At 43.8% G+C, this 11,557-nt stretch overlaps 1 protein-coding gene across 6 annotated transcripts in view; it reads right to left on the reverse strand.

The window, feature by feature from the left end:
• Nucleotides 1-7,019, reverse strand: part of cdk6 (cyclin dependent kinase 6) — a 99,228-nt gene extending 92,209 nt beyond the window's left edge. Inside the window, exons 1-2 of one of the 6 annotated variants that reach the window (XM_063069440.1) lie at nt 6,172-7,019; nt 3,782-4,077 (exon numbers count right to left, since the gene is read on the reverse strand). In XM_063069440.1, the coding sequence (XP_062925510.1) occupies nt 3,782-4,011 (230 nt within the window). In that variant the 5' untranslated portion in view covers nt 4,012-4,077; nt 6,172-7,019. Of the gene's footprint in view, nt 1-3,781; nt 4,078-4,227; nt 4,692-4,779; nt 5,001-5,044; nt 5,223-5,557; nt 5,633-5,978; nt 6,134-6,171 lie in introns of those variants that run through there. The other 5 variants (XM_063069438.1, XM_063069436.1, XM_063069437.1 and 2 more) reach the window with 5 other exon arrangements.
• Nucleotides 7,020-11,557: the final 4,538 nt, after the last annotated feature.

The following is an 11,557-nucleotide window of genomic DNA, read 5'->3' on the forward strand; positions in this document are numbered from 1 at the left end:
AGAGGAAATCCGTGCGGTCGTGCAGAGAACCTACAAACTCCTGACAGCCAGCGGCCGGAATTAAACCCTGATCGCAGGCACTGTTACATGTGACACTAACTGCTATGCCCGTCTGATAAAACTCCCCATATGTATTAAAGCACTCGCTTGCTGCATCTTCCATTCTTTTCAAGTCTCTCTGACACACATTTCAGACAACTCCTGTCTCTGCAAATCCTCAGTCACTCAATTCTGGCTTGCTGTGCCCTCTATACACCAACAGTGATGACCATTACAAAGCAGTCCCTCTGTAAAGCTCCTAATCCATCACTGCAGTTTATAGATTACTATGACTGTATCATATCCTGACAGTAATTTCCCTTCTGTACAACACTCCTGTGCCTAGCATCACTTTATGAGTGTACAATCCATGTAAAGGAGAACAAAATAATTGTAACTCCAGGTCCAATGCAGCTCAAAGAACTCAGTAAGACAAAGACCATGATAATATAATTTTAAAAAACACAATAAATATAAATATACAAGATAGCTTATATATTGATTGTATGTCCATAAAGTGAAGTCAGGCACAGGAGTGTCTGTACAAAGGTAACTAACAGGAAATGAGAAAGTAGTGGTGGTTGAGGGTGTAGAGGGGTAGGGTAGTGGTTGGGATGTTGATCAACCGTATTGTTTGGGGAAAGTAACTGTGTTTAGGTCTGGTAGATCTGGTGTGAATGCAAAGTAGCCTTCTCCCTGATGGGAGTGGGACAAACAGTCCATGAGCAGGGTGGCTGGGATCCTTCAGGATGTTACTGGCCCTTTTCCGGCACCCTTCTGTCTTTGATTGAAGGTAGGCTGGTGCCAGTGACGTGTTGGGCAGTTTTGACGACCTGTTGTGGACTCTTCTTAGATGATGGGTCTTGGCCCAAAACATCAACTGATTTTTCCCCTCGGGATGCGACCTGACTTGCGAAGTTCCTCCATTATTTTACCTGTGTATCAAGTCCTGATGAAGCTTGTTAACATTTATTTTGGATGCACAGGTAGACAAGTGTGGTATTTTGGAAATTCAGTCCAGGATAGACACAGATCTGCATTCCATGAAGCTTGCTGATGCCTTGAGGTTTTTGTCAGACGGTGGGCAGTTTCTTGGTCCCTTATGCACAAAAATCACTAGAGGAACTCAGCAGGTAAGGCAGTATCTATAGATGATTCAGGCCAAGACCCTTCATCAAGTCCGTGGTGTAACCATCACTCATGTCCTGAAGTACACGTTTTAATATTTATGAGTTAATAAATCAGATTAAAGATGGTGATTGCCCATGTCATACCACACTACACATGATGATGCTGAAATGAATATATAAGGTTTGACTGTCTAACTAAGGGGAACTAAGATATTATAAATGTTCAGGAATTAACTTCTGCTTTAGAAATGCAAAAGTCAAATCTGAAAACTGCAGAACCATCAGTATTCAGCGTTAACTTGTGGGTTTTTAGGAGAAATAACAAAAAAGTTTGAGAAAGGAAGTATGCTTCGAAACTCACCCAGAATAAAATGATGACTAGGACAGGACTGGCAGGGGATATGACATTTGCAATGAAATGAGACATGACATAAAGCCATTTAATACGAAGAATAAGATGGTTTTACTCACTGGCCTGCCCCAAAGAGATTTATCTGCCACCAATGTTGGTAACTCACATTACTACGAGAAATTCAAAACTTCCATTCTACAAGGTGGTTTACGCAATCAAATTAAAATCCAAACGCGCATTCAAAAGGTAAGACTATTCTGCAGCTGTATGCAAATTACACGATTAAATCAACGCCCAACGAAGCTCTCCCGTACAGTAAAAATCAAAGGGAAAAAGATCGGTTCACAGTCATCCGCGAATACGCACCATGTTTCCAATAAAAGGCTTGTGAAAAAGTACACTCATCTAAAATTAGGTCTTTGGGGAATTTCCCTGAATAGCTTTATCAACCTTAAGTAATTGGAAGGCTGCGGGTCTCTAGATTTGCTTGTGTTTTCTTTGCGAGCGCCGCTGTGCGCGATTCAATGCTGCCTGGGTCTCGACGCAGCTTGTCGGTAAACCAATTATCACCCTCAACCACCAGGCTCTTGAACCAGAGAGGATAACTTCACTCACTAAACTATGCCTCCCACCCATTGGCGCACTTTCAGGAACTCTTCATCTCAGGTTCCCGATATTTATTGCGTATTTATTTTGTATTATTTCTTTTTTTCTCTTTTGTATAAGCAGTTCGTTGTCTTTTGCACATTGGTTGTTTGCCCGGCCTGTTGGGGGCGGTCTTTCATTGATTCTGTCGTGTTTCTTGTATTTACAGTGAATACCCACCAGAAAATGAATCTCGCGGTTATCCATGGTTACATATGTGTACTTTAATAAAATTACTTTTAATTTTGAGAGGTGCTGATAGAAGCGCGGACGCCGCAGGGGCAACCGAGGCAAAGCGGACGTGAAAGGGAGAAGTGATGCGAACCCGCTCAATACAAAGGGGCGACCCCGAAGGCCCAGACTTTCCAAATGTCGCTTTAAAGCCGGTAGTCGCGGTCGGCCCCGTCCCACCATGCTGTCCCATGGCGGCCTCTGGCCCGCGGGCCCGCTCTGCGGACGAGCGACTCTCTTTCGACCCTTGGAAACTCCGCTAGCAGTTTCGCCTAATTTGCACAAAACTTTTCTCCGTGTCACCAGATCCGTTTCACGTTTCGGGGGCACTCGCCCCCGCTCAAGCGGCGCGGGCGGGGATTTATAAAATGGGGATCTTTTTTCTTAGATGTTGGGAGGTGCATAGACCGTGATGATAAACGTAATCGAAAAGGCACCAGTTAGATTAAACTATACGCTTATATCCCAAAATAAACAGACCAGAAGATATAGAACAATTAGGACTGTCGGTCCTTGGAGTCTGCTCTTCAGTTTCTCAATCCCATTATCCTGCCTTCCCCCATAACCTCTGATACCCTAACAGCCGTCTGTGGCAATGAATTCCACACATTCACCACCCTCTGGTCCTAGACTCCCCCAATGATTGGGAACATCCTCTCCACGTCCACTTTGTCTAGGCCTTTCAATATTGGATAAGTTTTCAATGAGATCCCCCCCTTAATCTTCAAATCTACAGTGAATAAAGACCCAGAGTCATCAAATACTCCTCATACATTAACCCTTTATCTCTACGCAAACTCTTTAACGGGGAATTAGCTGGTGGGTTTGCAAATTAAACAGAAAAACTTATTTGGTGTTAAGGGAAAACCCTTCTACACGACCGTATGGTGATGTGTTATCGTTCCGGGCTTAACCTGGATACCCTGAACTAATGCTTTAAAATGAAACAAAATAATTCGCTGGACTAGGAAGAGCGTACTCGTACGCTTCCTACTTTTTTTGGTGCTGTCAGTCAGTACCAGAGTGCCGCCTGCCGCGGAGGAAGTGCCGTGTTTCCGGGGACATCGTCCGCTGAAGGGGTTTCGCACCTGACGGTCCCGCTCCAGACACCCGCTGTCCCACTAAACTGACAAACTTTCAAATCTCCATTTGGCCTTTAGCTATAATCCTATCTAACTGAAACATAGTTGTCTCCCAGTCGCCTACAGACTGTAAATTCAAACCAACAATGGGGGCATTTTGTCAGTAACCTCTATTCTCGGGAGGGGGTGCCGGACGGGGGTTACCGGCTCAGAAGGTCGTTCCTCCCTGCCCGCCTGCAAGGTTTTTCACATTTGGAGACGGAGAGGTGCCCGAGCTCACGGGAGCTGTCCATTTCGCTCACCTGACCACGTTGGGATGTTCAAAGGACTCCAGCTGCCGGAGCACGGCCACCTCACGGATGGTAGAGAGCGGCATCCCCTCCTCCCCAGTCTGCACCCGGACTTTCTTCAGAGCCACGAAGCGACCTTCGTGTTTCCTGTCCCTGGCCTTGTAAACCTTGCCGTACGCTCCCTCCCCGATCTCAGCCACTGGCTCGTAGCGCTCCGAGAAACTGCCCTCCTTGGCGTCCATGGTCCCCCGCTGTCCGACACTCAAGAGACGAGAAACGAGCTGGGTGGATCTTCGGACAGATCACATCTGGATGGGGTGGGGAGGAAACAAGAGACGCGTTAGTAAAGTCCACGGGAGCAGTGCAAAGGAACCCATCGTGGTTGGTCGTTAATGAACGGCTCGCAGTGAAGGAGCAAACAACGCTAAACGTGTTCAGTTGAGGGAACGATGGTCTACCATTGAAAGTTGAGCGGCGCTGTCTGGAAAGTTGAGAGCATCGGCACGGTGAAACACGAACGACCACCAGCCGGCCGGCCCGCGTTCCCTGCGTCCACCCGCCACGGGCGGGATGCTCCGGCTGCCTGCACACACCTCCGGCCGCACTGGACTGCACCCTTTCGGGGTTTTAAAGCATGCGCACAACGGCCGTCTTTCGCACGTGTTGTAATGAAAATACAGAGCATTCAGCAAGCAGTGAGATCCCTCTGGGGTGGGGGAGGAGGGAGGAGGGAGGGAGATGGTGGTGGGGGGGGTAAGGAGGGAGCGAGAGAGAGAGAGAGAGAGAGAGAGAGAGAGAAGGTAACGGAGGGTCGGCGTCGGGGAGGCCCCATTCATTGAACACCCGCACTCTTCTCCTGGGTGGTGTGCAAGAGACGAGTAACCACTTCCCCCAGCTTTAGGGCAAAGATACTCCACATACTCTCGCATCCCACCCACCCACCCGAGCCCCGCTGCTAAACTAGCTAGTTTTAACACCACCCAGCCCCGCGGTGTCAGAGGAACACACACCCGGCTGCTTGTAAGGCACGGGAAGAAAGGAAGTTCTGGGCGACTGGGACATCTGGGGACGCCGACCGGGACAACTTACACACCAAAATAAAGCTTACTGTAGCAAGACCGTGCGTGCACACACAGATATGTATGTATGATATATGTTATATGTATAACATATATGTGTATAAAACACACACACAGACATAGAGATACGCAGGCACGCACATACATATGAAACACATGTACAGAATATTGCATACACACACACATAAATACGCACACATTCAAAGCTGCCCGCCGATTAACAAGGTTAAGCTGGAATCTAATGTCCGTTCAAAAGACCAGCCGACAATCAGTCGAACGTGGGCATGTGCCCTCCCCCGTTCGCTCCAGACTGGGCCACACAGGTAGATGCTGAGACTCTACCAAGTGTGAATGAGGACCTGCGGGGTGGTGGTGGGGAGGGGGAGGGGGAAGGGGAGAGGGGCCGGCCCCGGTCTCTGTTGTTAAGAGAAATGAAAACGAGGGGGTGCCGAATGTAGGATATGCTTTCTTTCGACCAGTGTGGAGCCTTCCCCGCATTTCCCATCCCAGCCTCTTCCTCTTCACTCCCTTCTTTTTTACGCCGCAAAGCTGCCTCCGGCGCACGGGGGGGAAGCAACAGTTGTAATTTTTCTTTCCCACGGCGCCTGAATGTGACCCTCTTCAACAGTTGACACAAGCACAGTTTCCGCATTCCTAACAACAACAAAGGCGAAAGCCGCGGGGCCTTTTCTCTTCCCAAATCACTCACATTTTCCCCGCTCCCGGCCAAGCTAGTTTCCTTTCCCACTGTCAAGTTCCAGCAGACGAGAGAAAGAAACCTAAGACTACACAACGGAAGATAAGCTTCCTCCTAGGCACCCCTCCCCCTCCTCTCCCCGCCGCCAACCACCGACACACTTTCTCCGCTTTTTTAATTACTTAAAACTCCGACCTCCGAACCGGTTTCCTGGATCCCGATATGTTAACGGTTTAGCCCAATAAACTATTGAAATAGTTAAATAAGTTATAAACTTGGCAAGGATCCCGCTGGATTCCGACCTTGGTCGTTTTACACGCTCCTAAAGTATAGGAATTCAGTCGATAATGTACTCAGCCTGGGTCGCGATCTTGCGAAATATTTAATCCAACTAACAACCAAAATTAGCACTGGCGGTGAGCGCGTCTCTCACATTCTTTATATTGTTCTTGTCTATCACCAGAAATCCTTCAGCGAGATTTAGTTACTTTGCCCTGGACAGGAATGTGGAAGCGACCAGTTTAAACCCCTCGCAAACGACCGGTAAAAAGAGGATCGGACTAGACCACGCTGACTCTCCCCAAAACAACACGTCCAGACAGCCAGTCGCGAAATACCTCCCTTACCCAGAATACTTAAAAGGGAAGCAGACCACGTTTCTGTATACCAACACTTGCACATGTATTCAAAGTTGGGTGGGTGGAAGTTGGTGCGTTTCTCACCAGCATTCTGATCTTTAGGAGTATTGAGGCCAAACTGATCAGGCGGGGCCGGAGCTTGGGTAAAACATCACTGAATGCCGAAAACAGAAACCAGTTTCGTTCCAGGAAACGTGAATTGGTTTGTTTCGAGAGAAAAAAAACTTCAAAGATTACTTATTCGTGTGTCATGATGATTTATACATATTATATACATGCATATCGTATGTAAATTAGATCCGAAATTCCTTAGGTCTTTCAGTATAGTTGATCAAAATAGCTGCAGGCCGGTGATCAAACTTTTCTGCGACTCTGTTCTGAAACAATACCTGAACAAGACGGGGTAAGGAGGCTGGAGATTTCTTTTCCGTTAGCCTTAGGTTCAGATCTTCTGCTTCTAGAATTTAACAACAATGTGACGACAGAAGAACCCAGAGTGGAGAATGAAGAGATACAGGTCTGTGCAATTATCTACAAACACAAATGTCCCTCCATGTAGTCACTATGAACATTTAAAATGGGCAGTATCTTTCTTGTGTCTCTTGTTTTATAAGTTTCAGAGAAACTTTGTAAGCTCAACCAATTATTATTTCTAAAAGAATGGACAAATCTGTAATAATTGAGTTACTTACAGGATTCAATGTTTTACCGATATAAACTGTGATGTGCATCTCATGAAATAAATGCTGTGGCTATAATCATTTTGTAAAATAGAACATATTGATTTAGTAAATATTACCAGCTGAAGAATTAATAAGCACATAGATCAACTACAAAGTTAAACCATTCATCCACTCGTCTTAATCAATAAATATATTTCTATATATGTATTCAAAACCTGTAGAAGTTTCAAATGATATTCTCAACAGCAATAAAAATGATTGATATTTGATAAAAAAGAACTAACAATAATAAAGTGTGCACAATTAAAATGTCGACTGTTTATTCATTTCCATTCCTATACTGCCTGATCTGCTGAATCCTTTCAGCATTTTGTATGTGTTGCTCTGGATTTGCAGCATCTGCAGACTCTTGCATTTTCTTCAAGCTTCTGAAATTTCTGATAGATCTCTCTGCAATGTGTTAAAGAATATATTACCATTTTTCAAGGATCAACAGGTTACTCATAGGTTCTTGATTAGTCAGGGTGTCAAAGATTACAGACAGAAGGGGTTGAGAGAGAAAATAGATCAGTTCTGATGGAATGGCAGAGAGCGGACTTGATGGGTCGAATGGTCAATTGTGCTCCTTGTCTTATTGTCTTCAAATAGTCATGATTAAATGTATTGATTCCTTTTTATCTACACATTACAGTTTGCACCACATTTTAGGTTTCTTTTAATGGAGAATCTTAGTTGCTGGACTATTGAAACTGACCTTTCCTCTGCACTCCTTGCCCCCCTCCCCCAGACAAAAGTGCTGTCTCCATGGCTGGGGCTTATCAATAGACAGGGGGCAGTGGCATTTGTAAACAAACTTCACATCACTGATATTGATGTTGTAGGAGCAAATATACTTTAAATCCAAATTGGTGTGAAGTTATTTCTCACAATAGACCTGAAAGAAGACAAAAAGGCAACTTTAAGGGTTGATATTTTAATGCACATCATGATGAAGTTGTCGTTATTTATACAGCATAGAATGGCAAACTGGGATTCAGTTGGTTTAATAATTGATCTGCATAGTTTGCCTAGCATACAGGAATCTACTGATATTGTGGCAATGTTACTTCTTTTCATGAAGAAAACTTTAAATAAACAAGTTCACAGTTAGCTAATAAAATTAAAATTATTTAATTTTACCGGCTAATTGTGAACTTGTTCATTTAAAATTTTCTTCATGAAACATACAGCGTCCATGCCACCATGAAGGTATAACTGTTGTTTAGGAATACAGCAACCACTGTTATACCTTCATCATGATATGTAATGCTTGAAAACATGCAATATGTTCAAATATATTCACTGTACATACTCAATATGGTTGATTTTATTTTAGCAATATGGCATAGAGGAGGCCCTTCTGGTTCTTCGAGCCACACTGCCCCAGCAAGTCCCAACAAACCCAATTAACCCTAACCTAATCACGGGGACAATTGACAACAAACAATTCACCTACCTGATATGCCTTTGGACAGTGGGAAGGAACCGGAGGACTCAGGGAAAACCCTCACATTCCACGGGTTCTGGGTATTTTCAAAACACAGCATATTATGAAATTGCCATCCATTACAAATATTGCATAATGTATCAGCATTGACAGGGGATTAGTTACAGAACAGAAGTTAGAGGGGAAGAACAGATATTTTATTTCTCTGTGGAAGGCCGTTACAACCACTCAGTTATTACATTCGCCATTTGGGATGTATTCAGAATCAGGTTTAATATCCCTCGCAAGTGCTGTGAAATTTGTGAACAGTGCTGATAATAAGACTGGGTGGAATAAGCCGTGAAGAGTATATAATGACTCTGAAGGCACAGTAAGTATTAGGGCATTAGAAATATAACATATAATGGGAATAATCAGTTTTCTGAGGATCTAAAAGAACAGTTATCATGGTGGGGAACTATTAAATACTATGGTCAGGGCATTTAAGTGTCCTACTTGAAGTTTAACATGCAGTGCAGAAAACAGATGAAGGCAAATTGGTAAATTGGATGGAGGATTTTACAGTAATGGGCAAAGGGGGCTGTGCAGGAGATGTATTGGGCACAGGGGAGATATTTAAAAAGTTTGGCATTTTCACTTCAGTCCAGAGGAAGAATAAATTTTACTTACAATTGATTGCTGGGATGATGTGGTTGTACTATAAGAAAAAAATAGAGTAGCTTGGCCACATTCTCTCTGAAGTTTGGAGAAAGAAAGGTGACCTTATTGAAATACAATACACAAAATTGTAACACAGTGACGGAAGCTGAATGGAAAAGTTGTTACCCCTCAACCCTCGGCTCTTGAGCCAGAGGGGATACTTCACTTGACCCCCATAGCTGAATTGTTCCCAGAAACTATGCATTCAATATTTATTGTTTATTTATTTATTACTCGTTGTTTTCTTTTCCTTTTGGCACAGCTTGCTGTCTTTTGCACTTTAGTTGTTTGTCCATCTTGATGTATGCGATTCTATTAGACTTCTTTGTATTTACTGTGAATGCCCACAAGAAACTGAATCTGAGGATTGTATATGGTGGCATATCTGTACTTTGATCATAAATTTACTTTGAAGTTTTTGAACTTTGACCATTGCTACTGGCTAAAGTATCTACCACTGGGAATGAAATAAAGAGAGTTGGGAATACTTGGAATTCTCCAGCTCCAGTGGTCTCTGCAAGGCTGAAGCTGGGGTTCTGGAGGAAGCGAGGAATGTTGGAATTAGATAGGGAAATAGAATGGAGTTACCGTTCAGGATCAGGTTGAAAAGGCAACTCTCAGCGATTCAGGAACAGCTTTCGCTCTGCCATCCGATTCCTTAATGGACATTGAACCTTTGGACACTGCCTCACTTTTTTTTAATACACAGTACTTCTGTTTTTGCATTTTTTTTACCTATTCAATATACGTATACTGTAATTGATTTACTTGTTTATTTATTATTATTATTTTTACTTTATTATTTTTTTCTCTGCTAGATTATGTACTGCATTGAACTGCTGTTGCTAAGTTAACAAATTTCACGTTACATGCCAGTGATAATACACCTGATTCTGATTCTGATTCTAAATATCACTGGCATATATCATGAAATTTGTTACTTTGCAGCAGCAGCAGTACATAATAACAATAATACTATCGTCACATACCCCATGATGGGTTAAAGATCCAGCAGAAATGGAAAACACTTTGGAGTCCAGTAATAGTAATAGACAGACTTTATTGATCCCGGGGGAAATTGGTTTTCGTTACAGTTGCACCATAAATAATAAATAGTAATAGAACCATAAATAGTTAAATGGTAATACGTTAATTATGCCAGTAAATTATGAAATAAGTCCAGGACCAGCCTTTTGGCTCAGGGTGTCTGACCCTCCAAGGGAGGAGTTGTAAAGTTTGATGGCCACAGGCAGGAATGACTTCCTATGACGCTCAGTGCTGCAGCTCGGTGGAATGAGTCTCTGGCTGAATGTACTCCTGTTCCCAACCAGTACATTATGTAGTGGATGGGAGACATTGACAAGATGGCATGCAACTTAGACAACATCCTCTTTTCAGACACCACCGTCAGAGAGTCCAGTTCCATCCCCACAACATCACTGGCCTTACGAATGAGTTTGTTGATTCTGTTGGTGTCTGCTACCCTCAGCCTGCTGCCCCAGCACACAACAGCAAACATGATAGCACTGGCCACTACAGACTCGTAGAACATCCTCAGCATCGTCCGGCAGATGTGAAAGGACCTCAGTCTCCTCAGGAAATAGAGACGGCTCTGACTCTTCTTGTAGACAGCCTCAGTGTTCTTAGACCAGTCCAGTTTATTGTCAATGTGTATCCCCAGGTATTTGTAATCCTCCACCATGTCCACACTGACCCCCTGGATGGAAATAGGTGACACCTGTATCTTAGCTCTCCTCAGGTCTACCACCAGCTCCTTAGTCTTTTTCACATTAAGCTGCAGATAATTCTGCTCACACCATGTGACAAAGTTTCCTACCGTAGACCTGTACTCAGCCTCATCTCCCTTGCTGATGCATCCAATTATGGCAGAGTCATCAGAAAAGTTCTGAAGATGACAAGACTCTGTGCAGTAGTTGAAGTCCGAGGTGTAAATGGTGAAAAGAAAGGGAGACAGGACAGTCCCCTATGGAGCCCCAGTGCTGCTGATCACTCTGTCGGACACACAGTGTTGCAAGCACACGTACTGTGGTCTGCCAGTCAGGTAATCAAGAATCCATGATACCAGGGAAGCATCCACCTGCATCGCTGTCAGCTTCTCCCCCAACACAGCAGGGCGGATGGTGTTGAATGCACTGGAGAAGTCAAAAAACATGACCCTCACAGTGCTCGCTGGTTTGTCTAGGTGGGTGTAGACACGGTTCAGCAGGTAGACGATGGCATCCTCAACTCCTAGTCGGGGCTAGTAGGCAAATAATTAACTAATAAATACCATTAGTTAATATTGCTATTAACTAATGGTATTTATTAATAACTATGCAATACAGTAATATAAAATCAGATGTACAAAACAGGTTAGCAATGATTATATATAATTAAGTGTGGAAATATATATGAAAACCAAGCTTCTTCAAGTCTAGGGGTAAATAGATAGTCTTACGAAGATGTGAAGTTCAGTTCAGTTCAGTTCGTGGTATTGAGTTGAGTA

Source organism: Mobula hypostoma, chromosome 17 (genome assembly GCF_963921235.1).
Source record: "Mobula hypostoma chromosome 17, sMobHyp1.1, whole genome shotgun sequence".
NCBI lineage: Eukaryota > Metazoa > Chordata > Chondrichthyes > Myliobatiformes > Myliobatidae > Mobula > Mobula hypostoma.